We start from the raw sequence: 17385 nt of genomic DNA, 5'->3' as shown, positions 1-17385 counted from the left end.
ATGCCGGGCAAACTCAATCAAGCGTTCCCCGTGCCCAGGTGCGACACTCCCAGGTTACTTCCCCATTTTGACTGCAACAATGGTACGTTCTTAAATGTTAAATCCCTCTCAAGAATGGCTGACTGCGGCAGGTGGCAAAAATGACGACGGGAGTTGGGAGAATGAATAGCAGGGACAGTGCTCTCTTTTATTCGCGACCTCGTTTGAGGTCAAAGAAGAAAGCAGGCAACGGGAGTACACACATGAAAGCTCAAACACGGGGATACTAGACTTGAGTGACAAAGTCTTTATTCTCAACCTATGGCAGCTGGATCCCACGTCTCTCTTGAGGGTTGGGAGCACCTGCCGAACCTTGTTTCAAATTTGTTCCTGCAACTCACTCTGGACAAGACACAGGTAATGTAAAACTTTTTTTATTTATATTAGTAGTATTAGACTTTAGTATTTTTTTTAGATGGACCCGAGATATGCTGATCCTTTTTTGTGAATGAGTCAAGTTCACGTTCATCACTTGTAGGCTTCTCCTCTTTACACAGATGTCATTTGGAGTCCCGTTTGCCACCGCCAACTGCTCCATCACAGCCAAGACTGCACTGTAACCGGTCACTCCAGGAGAAGCTGTTTGCAGACATTCCGTTCCCATCGCGCAAGCACTGGACCCAGTGGCTGGTTCTGGAGGAAATGTTTCATCTGCCCTCAATGAGGCTGCCCTGCTCTGACATAGAGAGCTTATTGGGAATTGAGAAGGATGTGTTGGAAGGTCATATCCAAGGTGAGTTAATTTATTTTGGGAAGTTGTAAAGTTCTATATATATTGGCAGTTTGGCGCCGAAGAGTTTCCACCCCTTGTGTTATAGAGCCACCGAACATGTGTTTTTCTGTTGCTCATTAGAAAAACACGATTTTAGTCTTAGAGGTTTTCCTGTTTGATTAATGTTTGTCCCCAATGACATACTGTAGATGCGGAAGCCTCGTTCACTTCCTCAAAATCACCAGAATGAATTTAAGAACAAGAAATCTGTAATAAATTTGACGTTTTTGCTGAGTATGTTTTAGTTGCACATTTTACATTCAAGGTGTTTGGTGCAGTATTTCTCAAGTAAATAAAATGTACGATGTGTTGTCTAATGTAAACAAAGTCTGGCTGCTGGGCAAGTCTGTCTCGCTGTTTATGCTATTGGATAGAGAACAATCATCGCAGCTGTTCACCCATGTTGGTGGGCAAAATGTACATCCTCAAATCAAAACCCAACCTTAATTTATCCATTGTGACCCATTGTTAGCCGTAATATTTTGCCATGGGCAAAGAGAACAATTTGCAGTTTTATAGTTTATTTCCTGCAATACTAAACATTTTGCCATGGGGCAGAGGAAAATGTGTAGTTTTATATCTTATCTCACGCTATTCTATACATTTTGCCATGGGCTAAAATAAATTTTGGCATTTTTAAAGCTAAAATACAGGTGTGTTGTCTGTGATAAAATGCACTGGATTATGAGGTATCTTGCTTGCTAAATGAACAGATGAAATAAGCAGTGGCATGGTGCATATAGACATTGAAGGACAGTGACATATGTGTCTTTCAGTTAGATATTTTTGGCAACCCATCCCGTGAGAGTGAATGACATTCCGGCTAATCTGTTCTGTTATATTTAATCTAATCTGATTAAAATAGTGCACTGTTTGCTATGAATTATATCTGATTGTGTTTGCATGTTTAGGTAAAAAGTCTAATGTCCTGTTTGGAACGCTGACAAGTAAAGACCAATTCTATTGTCTGGGCTTGCCTCTCCAGAGGCCTACGCCCCTGCACCCGCACATATTGTCCTGAATGAAAGTTTGGCAGGTAGTGGAGGAATGTTTGTCACTTGAATATTGCAACAGTTTTGTTCTTATTTGGCAGACAAAGATGATGATGAGGGAAACATCCTGAAGTTTGAATGGAAGGAGCTGTATTACTTGGCTCTTGAGCAGTAGTGGAAAAAGTACCCAATTCTCATACTTGAATAAAAGTAAAGATCCCTTAATAGAAAATGACTCAAGTAAAAGTGGAAGTCCCCCAGTAAAATTCTACTTGAGGAAAAGTCTAAAAGTATTTGGTTTTAAATATACTTAAGTATCAAAAGTAAATGTAATTGCTAAAATATACTTAAGTATCAAAAGTAAAAGTCAAATTATAAATCATTTCAAATTCCTTAAATTAAGCAAACCAGACGGCAACATTTTCTTGTTTTTTTATTTTACGGATAGCCAGGGAACCACTCCAACACAGACATCATTTACAAACGAAGCATGTGTGTTTAGTGAGTCCACCAGATCAGAGGCAGTAGGGATGACCAGGGATGTTCTGTTGATAAGTGTGTGAATTGGACTATTTTCCTGTCCTGCTAAGCATTCAAAATGTAACGAGTACTTTTGGGTGTCAAGGAAAATGTATGGAGTAAAAAGTACAATATTTTCTTAAGGAATGTAGGGAAGTAAAAGTAAAAGTAGTCAAACATATAAATATTAAAGTAAAGTACAGATACCCAAAAAACTACTTAAAGTATTTTTACTTAAGTACTTTACACCACTGCTCTTGAGCATCACGGAAGCATTGCCAATGTTTTCCAGGATGTACTCAACCAACTACAGAACTATGGTAGGTCATATGTGATCCCGACTGTGGCGATGCCTTCCATTGTGCAGGCATAACCACACATATTTACATAGAAAAAGCCTAAACGTCCCTTGTCTGACACAAATGTTGACTAAAATGATTTGAACATACTCTGCTGATTGTCCATGGGTTGGTCCTTGTGTGTCAATTTGAGACAAAATATCCACAGGAAAATATTGTTAAACAGACTTCAAAACACAGGTCTCTGTGGGTGCCAATCAACATTTGTTTGCTTGTGACCTAAGGCACGTGCACAAGACTGTGAATTGGTATCAGTCTGATTTATTCGGCAAGGCCATATGGGGCATACAATTTTTTTAACTTTTGCGGGGATCAATTTTAGGACTAGTCTGCTTTCCACAGCCAGTTATGAATTATAATTAGATTCTTCACTGTGAACGCAATGGGATTCAAAGGTGGTAATGTCCTTTATTGCCTGCTATGAGCTGCGTGCCAGATTTCTTATACAGATGGACTTTTTGGCAGTGCAGATGTTGACTGTTGTGCTGTGGCTATGGCCAAGTTATGTGTGAATCCTGGCCAGAAATATGGCTGTTCCCAATGGATAAAGAAAATAAGTTTAGTTATTTTTTTCAGTAGTTTGGCACCACACCAGTAAGCAATGAGTTGATTTAATCCTCAAAGCAGAGCCCTCATCTAACTCATCATACCCAATCTTTAGAATGCTGTACTGGGAAGCTCGACATTGGCATTTTACCCTGGAGAACCTTTTGAGCTGTATCCCCTTGCAGGATTTTGGTTTATTACAGGCAGTCTGTCTATGATTGAAGCCATCGAGGAAAAAAAGGTTATCCAATTTTTTGCACTGCTGAGTCGCTTCAAAGTGTTTTTATCGGCTGGTGATATGGGGAGCGGAAACTAGTCACAAATGGTTTCAGTCTCCGAGCTGTCTTCCTCCGGATTATTATGTTATACTGTACCCTCCGTACTAGAGCCCTTCATACACCATCTGAAATCAACTGCATTGGCCTATAGGCAGGGCAATGCTAATGGAAGCTAATGACCTAAAGGCTTCCCTTACTCGTGTACTGTATGTTCAATTTCATGATCCTAAAATACATTTGACAAACTCTACATTTCTGCAAGTGGCAGACAGGAATCGATCTGTGTTCATTTAAAAACGAGTCCTGTTTTCCCTGTAGTTTTTGGTCTCCGCTAGATTTAGATGGGGACTGTTGTGGCGTTATCCATGTATTGGAGCATAAACACAATTTCATCCATGACATGCAGTGCATCCACTTGTGCTAAAGGTTTCTACCCTGAAGCAGGCCTCTTCCCCCCCCCCCCCCCTCCTCCTCTACCAGACCACCGTGAGCTGGAGACCATGTTCAGTCATTACCCCCAGTGTCGATTCCAGTGGCTCTTTACCTACTGGCTGTTCCGCCAGCCGTCGTCCTTCGACAGGCAGCTCAGGGCCATCTACCTACAGTGGCGGAAGCACAGCAAGAGGAAGGTGGCGTCCTGGGGAGGCACGCTGTGTGAAGTCCGCTACCTGGCCTCGCTCTAACGCATCACCACCGACTACTGGAGTGGGAAGCTGGCCCGGGGCGACGGGACTGTGGGTGAGTAACTCTTTGAGATGTTACGCCTCGCCCTATACTTTTATTCTACTTTATGTTAACGTTATGTACAGTCATGGCACTCTGATTCGATTGACTGTGCTGAATGGATCAATCCTTGCGCTTACTCTGGATTTGTTTTAGAACGGCGCCCACTCTTGGGTGCTCATAAATGCTCTACACTCATTATGGTTATATTCAATTTCTATGCCCCAAGAATAATATCATACCACCTTGACTTATGACTGTTAATGGTATAATTTCTTTATACATTATTAATTGGATGCAGTGATTAGGGAAATGAATACGCCTCTCCCTCGACACTCAGGCTCTTCTATAGACCGTTACCCTGTGTTCTGCTCTGCTATCTGTCGTACTATGACAGGTCTTGAACAAAGGCCACTGGCTTTCATGCCAAGTGTCTATTCTCCTTCCACCCAGGAATTCAGACGGTGGAGAACTATTTCTCCATGTGCAATCCACTGGTGGCCTTAATTGTAAGTGCATTCCCAGCTGATACAGATACTGTGCCTATCGGCATTTTGTCTGGTGGTAATGGGGCTATCTTGGCAAACACGCCAGTGGTCATGTGGTGTCCCGTATACAACAGGAGTTCCCTGATCCTGGTGCAGAATACACAGGGTTTCTCCCTCCCCATATTAACTGATACCATTCAATAATAAAAAAGGACAAAGTAAAAGTTGTCTAGTAAAAATGTGATGCCTTCTGCCAGGTCTATCTCCATTTAGAGACATCTCCAGTATCAAGCCCGTCTGTCAGTCTGGACTTTGACAAACGTTGGTGAGCAGGCAAGAGTTGAGGCAGGAGGTGAGGTCTTTGCCAGAGCCCCAGTGATGGCTATAGCAGCATAGATCAGCTCCTGGCCCCTGTTCAAAGATACTGATCAGAGAGACACACACACACACACAGACAGACAGACAGACAGACAGACAGACAACACTGATTTACATGATCAATGGCAGTGGTGAAAGAAGTACCCAATTGAAAGTCCCCCCGTGAAAAACTACTTGAGTAAAAGTCTAAAAGTATTTGCTTATAAATATACTTAAGTATCAAAAGTAAATGTAATTGCTAAAATATAATTAAGTAGTAAAAGTAAATGTAATTGCTAAAATATACTTAAGTAGTAAAAGTAAAAGTATGAATAATTTCAAATCCCTTACATTAAGCAAAGCAGATGGCACCATGTTCTTGTTTTTAAAATGTACGAATAGCCAAGGGGACCACGCCAACACTCAGACATCATTTACAGATAGCCAAGGGGTACACTCCAACACTGAGACATCATTTACAAACAGCCAGGGGGACCACTCCAACACTGAGACATCATTTACAGATAGCCAGGGGGACCACTCCAACACTGAGACATCATTTACAGATAGCCAAGGGGTACACTCCAACACTCAGACATAATTTACAGATAGCCAAGGGGTACACTCCAACACTCAGACATCATTTACAGATAGCCAGGGGGACCACTCCAACACTGAGACATCATTTACAGATAGCCAAGGGGTACACTCCAACACCAGCTCAGAGCCAGGGGTCACTCCCCTCGCTCCCGCCAGGGGGACCCTCCACCGGCCAACGGCCGGGGCCCTCCACACTGGCCAACAGGCCGGGGTCACCCCCCGACATCATTTACAGATAGCCAAGGGGTACACTCCAACACTCAGACATCATTTACAAACTATGCATTTGTTTTTAGTGAGTCCGCCAGATCAGAGGCAGTAGGGATGACCACGTGTTCCCTTGGTAAGTGCGTGAATTGGACCATATCCCTGTCCTGCTAAGCCCTCTACATGTAACGAGTACTTTTGGGTGTCAGGGAAAATGTATGGAGTAAAAAGTACATTATTTTCTTTAGGAATGTAGTGAAGTAAAAGTAAAAGTAGTCAAAAATATAAATAGTAAAGTACATATACCACAAAAAACTGCTTATGTAGTATTTTAAAGTATTTTTACTTAAGTACTTTACACCACTGATCAATAATGGTTATGATTAGCCTGGGGGAACCAACCTGATTGCTTCATTCACCTTTCTGTTTCACTTCAGATATCATAAGTGTGCAGTGAAATAGAATGGTGAACACAGCGATCAGGCTGATTCTACCAGACTAGGTTATGCCCTGGACGTTGATGAGAGCCTCCTTGTTGGTCTTCTCTGTGCTGCATATTCGGCTCAGACTGGACATCTCTTGAACAACTGCAGCAGGCAATCTTATGAGATGGTGTTGACTGGGAGAGCCTGTGACAAGGTGATTTATATTAGACAGCCAAGTGGTAAATTGCATTTTGGTTCTAAAGAAAGGACAACGCTAATGCACTTCACAACCAAAATGACTACTAGTTGCATCTTCTTGGCTGGGGAATTGGCCTACTATTTTTATCAAGCTGGGTATTGTATCTTTGAATACAACTTTTCACGTAACACACTACCTGTCGTCGATGAAGCAGTCTTTCATCAAGGCAGTAACTCGGGTCACTATCAGAGGCCTCATGATGATGTGTCCTTTTTATAGGAGTTGAGGGAGACTCTGGCAACAACGGAGGGGGTGTCACAAGGGTACTTGTCACATTTCACACTTTCATTCTGAGGTCTTGCCTGACAAGCTGTGAACATGGTAAGTGAACAGTGAATGAAATGATTTTGAGGTTGCTAAACCATTGCAATCACATTGCTGGACATGTTATGATACCCACCGTTGCTGCTTCTGTTAGGTCCCAGCATCATTCATGACCAGGGGATCACTCTGGCACCCAACTGTACACTTTGTCTAACAGAAAAACAGGTTAAATGATTGTCATCATCCTTCAATAATAAACGTTGCTTGAGGAACGTGATCTCGTTTGGAAGCTAATTCTATGCTTTACGGATGTAGACTGACTAGCTCCAGATTGGATTAGATTCAGGCCAGTGACGCCGTTACACTATGCAACCAACCCGTGATATGTTTTGCTATGGCCCTGTGTTGGTTTAAGTTTGTTGCTGCTAGTTAGTACACTGTTGTAGTCACATGAGTTAGCTAGTACCACCATAGTTGCAGCCAATATTTATTTGTGCATTAAATATGTTTTGCACCTCAGGGAATAATGTGACTGTTTTGTCTAGATTACAATTGCTAACTTGGAGTGGAATGAACATAATTGGTAGGAAATAACTTTGCTTTATTATGTTGTCAAATTGACTTTCGATAGTGCATTTTGCTGGTTATAGAGATCCTGGTTTGAGTCCATGCTCTGTCCAGCCAGCCGCGACCGGGAGACCCATGAGCGGTGACCGGGAGACCCATGAGGCAGCGCACAATTGGCCCAGCGTCGTCCGGGTTAGGGGAGGGTTTGGCCGGCAGGGATGTCCATGTCCCATCGCGCACAAGTTTGTCAAATAGCTAGTAATGCTAATGTTAGCTAGCTAAAATATGGTGGTCCCCTCTATCTTAGTTAGCTGGATAAAATTATAGCTACTGTATCTAAAGTCAATCTGGCCACATTACAATCACGACAAAAGGTTTTTCTACAAATGATTTACCTTTTGAAATGTTATCGTGTTTCTAAGCCAAATCCGAGTTGTATTGAGGTAGGCTAAAGCTAGGTAGGGTGGCTAACGCTAGCAAGGTGGATAATGTTAGCTAGGCTAGTGGTTAAGGTTAGGGTTAGCTAACATGCAAAGTAGCTAAAAAGTATTAAGTTGCAAAAATGGTCTGTAATGAGATTTCAAACAGGCAACATTTGGGTTGCTAGACGTTCGCGATATACGCCCACTCATCCACCCCGACCAACCACCTTACTTTCGTTTTGGCCTTAAGTAACCTGTCTTAAAAACCTGTTGGGGCTACAGGTTAGCAATGAACCCCGAGTCGGGATTGCTAACAAGGCTGGAAATTCAAAACATCAAAAATCTAATAATTTCAATTTCTCAAACAATCAACTATTTTACACAATTTAAATGATAAACATCTCCTTAATCTAACCACATTGTTCGATTTTCAAAGAGGCTTTACGGCAAAAGCATAAAGTTAGATTATGTTAGGACAGTACATAGCCACAAAAGTACAAACATCCATTTTCAATTCAAGGTCAGGCGTCACCAAAAGCAGAAACCAGCTAGAATTATGCACTAACTTTTGTCAATCTCCATCAGATGACACTCCTAGGACATTATGTTATACAATACATGCATTTTTTGTTCCATCAAGTTCATATTTATATCCAAAAACAGCATTTTACAGTAGCGTGAAATTCAGATTTTTTTCTTCTCTGAAATGCTTCCGGTGAACATAACAAAATTACTATTCGAAAACATTGGTAAATTATAATATTGTCATTCAAAGAATAATATATTATCATCTCGTAATTGCTACCGAATGGCCAGATCTCAAAATAACTTTACTGGGAAATCACATTTTGCAATAAACGGGGTGCTATGCTAAGAACAACAGGCTATGCTATACAGTTAGCATCATCTAAAATCGATAATAACATTGTAAATATCCCCTTACCTTTGATTATCTCCATCAGAAGGCAGGCATCCCAGGTCCGGAAGGCATCCCAGGTCCGGAACAAATGTGGTTTCTTTTGACAAAGTTCATAATTTATGTCCAAATAACACCAAGTACTTAGCGTTCATTATGCTCCCACAAAACGTGGTGGGGGGAGTGTAAAATCACGCCGAAAAGCTAAAAAAAACTAGTAAATAATCTATTTATGTTCGTTCAAACATGTCAAATGTTGTTTAGCATTAATCTTTTGGTCCATTTTTAACGTTAAACATCAGTAATATTTTCACACAACCTATCCTATGTCTAGATAAAAAATGATGACAAACTCACGTTTCTCAGATTTATGCGCAGGCGCAAAAAAATGAAGTGATGACATGTCAACTTCCTTGGATTCTAATTTGCTCTCTGTTTATCATAGACGCTTCAAACAACTTTATAAAGATCGTTGACATCTAGTGGAAGCCGTAGGTGTTGCGAAATGAATCCTTTCTCACTATGGTATCTATAAAACAATGACACTAAATAGTACAGTCACAAAATTCACATTTTTTGGGGATCTATTTTTCACAGGTTTTTGCCTGCAATATGAGTTTTGTTATACTTACAGACACCATTCAAACTGTTTTAGAAAATTCAGAGTGTTTTCTATCCGAATGTGTTAATAATATGCATATCCTAGCTTCTGAGTTGGTGTAGGAGGCAGTTAAAAATGGGCACATATTTTTTTCAAAATGTCTCAATACTGCCCCCGAGCCCCAACAGGTTTTAAGTAACCAAACCAAATTTAGCATATCATACTAATTTTAGTGTTTTTCTTTACCGCTTTTTCATGATATCCAATTTTTATTTACAGTCTTGTCCCATTGCTGCAATTCCCCTACAGACTCAGGAGAGGCGAAGGTCGAGAGCCATGCGTCCTCCGAAACACAACCCTGCCAAGCCACATGGGTCTCCCGGTCACCGCTCATGGGTCTCCCTTAGACTGCTGCGCCACTCGGGAGGCCCTAATATTTACTATGTTATGACTAGTCTATGAGACCAGGCTGGTGCATCCTGCTGGAGGCATGCATTGCATGGTAGGGCTTTTCAGTCTCAAATGGCTGTGATCCTTTGAACACGTTGGTTGGGGGTAATGAAACAACGGAGCCCCATTTAATGAAGGGAAGCGAAGTGGGCGGATGGGTGATTAGCACGTGGAGCTTGGCAAAGGCGGACTAATTGTAATCCAAACCCAACCTTAATTTACTCGATGTGATGCAGAGGTTTCAAACACAGTTTTAGACTAGACTGACTTTGACCAAAATGATCCTATTTATACTTTGTAGTCAGTTTTGACACTAGAATAAATGTCTCTGACTCGATGCCACAGGTCGATTTCAAAGGGATTAGTTGGTTTTTAAGGGCAGTCACTCTTTAAATGACTAAATTTCAGAAAACATTAGTGGAGCGTAATGTGTAAGTGCACCTACCGAAATGAAAGCACTCGTTGTGTTTTTGTCAACACTATTGAAAAAAGATGAGAGATGCCTGACTCTTTTCAGCATTATGGAGGACAATGATAATTTCCTTTGCCAAAACTGCTTCTATACAAATGACATTTTTGGCATCTATTCAGTGGTGTTTTTAGTATTCCATCAGTGTGCATCTCTTTCCGTTAAGCATCTCCAGATCATCAGCTCTGTGCTGGTGATTTCACAGGTCACAGCTTGAGCAGGCTGCAGGAAGCGCCTAGACCCATGTAATGTCCTGCTAAATGGATTATAGACATATCAATATATGTCCCACTCAATTACACTTCATCTGTGAATACAGGCTAGCTGCAGGCTTGTACTCTATAGCAACAGCGAGCAATACAGTCAAGGACAGTGTAATCAATACAATTTATACAAGCATATTGGCATTTGGCACATTAGTGGTTTGTATAAGCAATTATGGATGGGATTGTTTTTTCCCAGCTAGTTTACTTGATGTATAGAATTGGAAAAGCACTTAACTTTGGCATTAGGAATTCGCTTGGATGACAATGGCATATAGGCTGCTGTAGTGTTTGATATTCCTAAATTCTACTGTTTGATTGTCTGATGGATTAGTGATTGACTGAGTGCAGGTGTACGAGGACACCCTGGAGGGCGTGTACCTGCTGCTGAGGGAGATGCAGGAGACCCTGGTGGAGCACAAGAGGTTCTGGCAGGTGGCCAAGGTCCAGATGGCCCAAGTGTGCACCCTAAAGAGACTGCCATCAACTGGAAGATAATCGAGACACTGCCCTACTACAAGAATGTGATTATTACACTGAAGAAAAATATAAGTGCAACATGTAACAATTTCAAAGATTTTACTGAGTTTCAGTTCATATAAGGAAATCCGTCAATTTAAATGAATTCATTTGGCCCTAATCTATGGATTTCATATGAATGGGAATACAGATATGCATCTGTTGGTCACAGATACCTTGAAAAATCAAAGGTAGGGGCATGAATCAGGAAACCAGTCAGTATCTGGTGTGGCAACTGTTTGCCTCATGCAGCGCGACACATCTCCTTCGCATAGAATTGATCAGGCTTGTGGCCTGTGGAATGTTGTCCCACTCCTCTTCAATGGCTGTGCGAAGTTGCTGGATATTGGCGGGCCTCAGGATCTCGTCATGGTATCTCTGTGCATTCAAATTGCCATTGATAAAATGCAATTGTTTTCGTTGTTCGTAGCTTATGCTTGCCCATACCATAACCCCACCAACACTATGGGGCACTGTTCACAACGGTGACATCAGCAAACCACTCGCCCACACAACACCATACACGCTCTCTGCCATCTGCCCGGTAGAGTTGAAACCGGGATTCATCCATGAAGAGCACACTTCTCCAGCATGACAGTGGCCTTTAAAAGTGAGCATTTGCCCACTGAAGTCAGTTACGACGCCAAATTGCAGTCAGGTCAAGACCATGGTGAGGATGACGAGCACACAGATGAGCTTCCCTGAGACGGTTTCTGACTGTTTGTACAGAAATTCACAGTTTCATCAGCTGTCCGGGTGGCTGGTCTCAGACTATGCCGCAGGTGAAGAAGCTGGCTGTGGAGGTCCTGGGCTGGCGTTGTTGGACTTACTGCCAAATTCTCTAAAATGATGGAGATATATACTGCTCAAAAAAATAAAGGGAACACTTAAACAACACATCCTAGATCTGAATGAAAGAAATAATCTTATTAAATACTTTTTTCTTTACATAGTTGAATGTGCTGAAAACAAAATCACACAAAAATAATCAATGGAAATCCAATTTATCAACCCATGGAGATCTGGATTTGGAGTCACACTCAAAATTAAAGTGGAAAAACACACTACAGGCTGATCCAACTTTGATGTAATGTCCTTAAAACAAGTCAAAATGAGGCTCAGCAGTGTGTGTGGCCTCCACGTGCCTGTATGACCTCCCTACAACGCCTGGGCATGCTCCTGATGAGGTGGCGGATGGTCTCCTGAGGGATCTCCTCCCAGACCTGGACAAAAGCATCCGCCAACTCCTGGACAGTCTGTGGTGCAACGTGGCATTGGTGGATGGAGCGAGACATGATGTCCCAGATGTGCTCAATTGGATTCAGGTCTGGGGAACGGGCGGGCCAGTCCATAGCATCAATGCCTTCCTCTTGCAGGAACTGCTGACACACTCCAGCCACATGAGGTCTAGCATTGTCTTGCATTAGGAGGAACCCAGGGCCAACCGCACCAGCATATGGTCTCACAAGGGGTCTGAGGATCTCATCTCGGTACCTAATGGCAGTCAGGCTACCTCTGGCGAGCACATGGAGGGCTGTGCGGCCCCCCAAAGAAATGCCACCCCACACCATGACTGACCCACCGCCAAACCGGTCATGCTGGAGGATGTTGCAGGCAGCAGAACGTTCTCCACAGCGTCTCCAGACTCTGTCACGTCTGTCACATGTGCTTAGTGTGAACCTGCTTTCATCTGTGAAGAGCACAGGGCGCCAGTGGCGAATTTGCCAATCTTGGTGTTCTCTGGCAAATGCCAAACGTCTTGCACGGTGTTGGGCTGTAAGCACAACCCCCACCTGTGGACGTCGGGCCCTCATACCACCCTCATGGAGTCTGTTTCTGACCGTTTGAGCAGACACATGCACATTTGTGGCCTGCAGGAGGTCATGTTGCAGGGCTCTGGCAGTGCTTCTCCTGCTCCTCCTTGCACAAAGGCGGAGGTAGCGGTCCTGCTGCTGGGTTGTTGCCCTCCTACGGCCTCCTCTACATCTCCTGATGTACTGGCCTGTCTCCTGGTAGCGCCTCCATGCTCTGGACACTACGCTGACAGACACAGCAAACCTTCTTGCCACAGCTCTCATTGATGTGCCATCCTGGATGAGCTGCACTACCTGAGCCACTTGTGTGGGTTGTAGACTCCGTCTCATGCTACCACTAGAGTGAAAGCACCGCCAGCATTCAAAAGTGACCAAAACATCAGCCAGGAAGCATAGGAACTGAGAAGTGGTCTGTGGTCCCCACCTGCAGAACCACTCCTTTATTGGGGGTGTCTTGCTAATTGCCTATAATTTCCACCTGTTGTCTATTCCATTTGCACAACAGCATGTGAAATTTATTGTCAATCAGTGTTGCTTCCTAAGTGGACAGTTTGATTTCACAGAAGTGTGACTTTACTTGGAGTTACATTGTGTTGTTTAAGTGTTCCCTTTATTTTTTTGAGCAGTGTATTATCATTAAATTCTCTGACAACAGCTCTGGTGGACAGCATGCCAATTGCACGCTCCCTCAAAACTTGAGATATCTGTAGCATTGTGTTGTGAACAAAATTGCCCATTTTAGTGGCCTTTTATTGTCCCCAGCACAAGGTGCACCTGTGTAATGATCATGCTGTTTAATCAGCTTCTTGATATGCCACACCTGTCAGGTGGATGGATTATCTTGGCAAAAGAGAAATGCTCACTAACAGGGATGTAAACAAATTCTTGCACAAATAAGCTTCTTGTGCGTATGGAACATTTCTGGGATATTTTATTTCAGCTCATGAAACATGGCACCAACAATTTACATGTTGCGTTTATATTTTTGATCTGTATAGTTAATCAGATCCAGATAACTAATCAAGGTTAGGCTTGAGCAGTATCCAGATTGTCATACCGTCCTTGTGCCATCCCAGGACTACACTGAGCCTCTGTAGTCCGAAGGTTAGCAAACATGTAAAATCCCATAATGGATGCTAGCAAAATGCTAATGAGTGCATGCAAGCATATTATAATATAAACTAGTGGGACGGTGTGGTGAAAGCACGTTGAGGTCAAAGCAAATAAGTGGTTGAAGTTTAAAGGCCCAGTGCAGTCAAAAACTTTTCCCTGTGTTTTTATGTATATTTCCACGCTGAGGTTGGATTAATACTGTGAAAATGATAATGCCCTTTTAGTGTAGGAGCTGTTTGAAAAGATTACCTGAAATTTCTGCCTGTTTTGGCGGGATGGAGATTTGGCCTGTCTGGTGACATCACCAGGCGGTAATTGGTGAATGTACCAATAAGAAAGAGTTCCAAATCTCTCTACCAATAACAGATGATTTTCAGTTTTCCCCTCTTCACTCAGACCACTCCCAGACAGTCCCAGTGAAATTCTTGCTTGAGAAATTGTTCTTTGCTAAGGAGCTATTTATCCTTCTTTTTGACCGTTTGAATTGAAAAGAAGCACCGTAAGGGACTTAATTGTTATCCAGAAATGATATAAATTGAGATAAACCTGCTGCATTGGACCTAAAAAAAAAGTCTAAATTAAATATTAAAATATAAAACGTATTTCAAAATACCCCGGGATACGGTATATATGGCATACCGCCTAACTCTTATGCGTTTCAGATCCTATTGAGAGGGAATATGGAGCAATACTGTTAGTTGGTTAAAAACTCGTTAGCTATGCTTTGAAGCCTGGGGAGACAGCGCTGTGTATCAGGGCACAGCTGGTAGCTTCAAACACATTGCCTGCAGCGCAGGACCCAGCACTATCCACTGTCAGTCAATGATATGTTTGAACTTCAAGACTGCTCATCCCCCTCAACCTATACAGAGGAGTTCAACAGAAGCACATAACTCAAACTCAGAGCCTGAATCTTTTACCCCAGAGTTGAATTACAGTTTTCCAGGATCATTGTGTTTTTTAAAGTGGTAATCTACAATTCAAACCACAACTAAATGGACACCCCGCCACAGATTTAGCAAACAGTTTAGAGCTGTGCCTGGAGACCATTCTCAAATTAATCTACAGAGCTATGAATGCAAGAACCATCCATGAGATTATAGTTTTAACCATGTTTTGAAGCTATACAGTGTTTGTTAACGAGCATATTTTCGGGTTCTGATGGCGTTAGACAGTTGAACTAAATTCTGGAGGCAATTATTTCATTTAAAAATCCAAACAGGGATGTTGCAATCACAGATTGCTCCTTTTTTAAGTGGCAGGACTAAATGTAATAACTACTTGTGAATAAAAAAATCTTTCACCATGGTATTATCAATGTAATATTTTAAATGCCCTTAGTATTCAGAGCCTCCATCCTGTCTGGGCGAGTCATTACATATTCGCTTAATCCAAATTTAAGGCACTGTGGAGAGAATAACTTGAGCTCTCTGAAAGTTACTTTGGGCACAGTTTTTTTTTCTTTCCTCTAAGAGATGACAAATTGCCTTCATGGAGTTATCCATTTACTCCGTTTTCTTGCACATTCTGTTTTTCTCCAGTCCCTATGTGGTTTGATAATGTGAAATTCACCCCTGCTTCTAAAATAATGATGCTCACCGTGGAGATTGGATGAAAGAAAAAATGAAAATATTGCTACTCCAAGGTGTCTCAATTCAGGGCAACCCACCTATTCATGAATGGATTTTCTGTTCTTGTTTCACCCTTTCATTAAGTCTTTCATTTGTATCAGGAATATGACCATTTTGGAATTGCTAATGCATTTTCTGTCATTACTTGATATTCATTCATATTAGCCACATGGTCATTAGAAATGTCTGAAGTGCATCTCTGTGGTCATCCCTCAGGCTGTACATAGTGTCAGGCAATGCGGTGTACCGAGGGCACGTGCAGGGCTTCCTCCAAAGGAAGAGGCTGGTCCATCACTGGATCTTCCTGGAGCAGAACTCCTAGGTTCACACGGGTGCTGCCTGACAACCTCTACCCTCTGCTGGAGTTTGACACCAAGATCTCCCAAGGTAAAGTAGAACCTCGGTTCTCCAGTATGTACCCAGAAACCTCTATTATCATTATATACTCACCCTATCAGCTACAGAAACCTCTGTTCTCCAATATGTACCCATGCTATCAGCCACAGAAACCTCTGTTCTCAGTATATACCTACTCTATCAGCTACAGAAACCTCCGTTCTCAAGTATATGCCCACCCTATCAGCTACAGAAACTTCTGTTCTCAGTATATACCCACCCTATCAGCTACAGAAACCTCTGGTCTCAGTATATACCCACCCTATCAGCTACAGAAACCTCTGGTCTCAGTATATGCCCACCCTATCAGCTACAGAAACCTCTGGTCTCAGTATATACCCACCCTATCAGCTACAGAAACCTCTGGTCTCAGTATATACCCACCCTATCAGCTACAGAAACCTGTTCTCAGTATATACCCACCCTATCAGCTACAGAAACCTCTCTCCTCAGTATATACCTACTCTATCAGCTACAGAAACCTCTGGTCTCAGTATATACCCACCCTATCAGCTACAGAAACCTGTTCTCAGTATATACCCACCCTATCAGCTACATAAACCTCTCTCCTCAGTATATACCTACTCTATCAGCTACAGAAACCTCTGTTCTCAGTATATACCCACCCTATCAGCTACAGAAACATGTTCTCAGTATATACCCACCCTATCAGCTACAGAAACCTCTGTTCTCAGTATATACCCACCCTATCAGCTACAGAAACCTGTTCTCAGTATATACCCACCCTATCAGCTACAGAAACCTGTTCTCAGTATATACCCACCCTATCAGCTACAGAAACCTCTCTCCTCAGTATATACCTACTCTATCAGCTACAGAAACCTCTCTCCTCAGTATATACCCACCCTATCAGCTACAGAAACATGTTCTCAGTATATACCCACCCTATCAGCTACAGAAACCTCTGTTCTCAGTATATACCCACCCTATCAGCTACAGAAACCTCTGTTCTCAGTATATACCCACCCTATCAGCTACAGAAACCTCTGTTCTCAGTATATACCCACCCTATCAGCTACAGAAACCTGTTCTCAGTATATACCCCCCCTATCAGCTACAGAAACCTGTTCTCAGTATATACCCCCCCTATCAGCTACAGAAACCTGTTCTCAGTATATACCCACCCTATCAGCTACAGAAACCTGTTCTCAGTATATACCCACCCTATCAGCTACAGAAACCTCTGTTCTCAGTATATACCCACCCTATCAGCTACAGAAACCTCGTTCTCAGTATATGCCCACCCTATCAGCTACAGGTTGTCTTAAGATTTCCTTCTATTGATTTCTTCAATGTTGTCCTTTCTCATTTAGGTTCTTACTAGTTTTACTTGTGGTGCTAATGCAGGGGTTTCAGCCTTTAAGAATAGCATGAT

At 42.4% G+C, this 17385-nt stretch overlaps 1 protein-coding gene across 1 annotated transcript; it reads left to right on the top strand.

Moving 5' to 3' along the window:
* On the top strand, positions 1–17334 carry LOC106607623 (uncharacterized). The gene is given in 11 exon segments (XM_082976168.1): positions 1–38; positions 537–772; positions 1905–1963; positions 2576–2642; positions 3986–4243; positions 4682–4737; positions 10868–10985; positions 10988–11036; positions 15810–15921; positions 15923–15980; positions 17324–17334. Coding segments are annotated over 11 exon segments (1062 nt in total).
* Positions 17335–17385: the final 51 nt, after the last annotated feature.

The sequence above is a fragment of the Salmo salar genome, chromosome 06 (genome assembly GCF_965601325.2).
Source record: "Salmo salar chromosome 06, fSalSal1, whole genome shotgun sequence".
Lineage (NCBI taxonomy): Eukaryota > Metazoa > Chordata > Actinopteri > Salmoniformes > Salmonidae > Salmo > Salmo salar.
The sequence above is the reverse complement of the archived record's forward strand: the minus strand, read 5'-3'. Positions and strand labels throughout refer to the sequence as shown.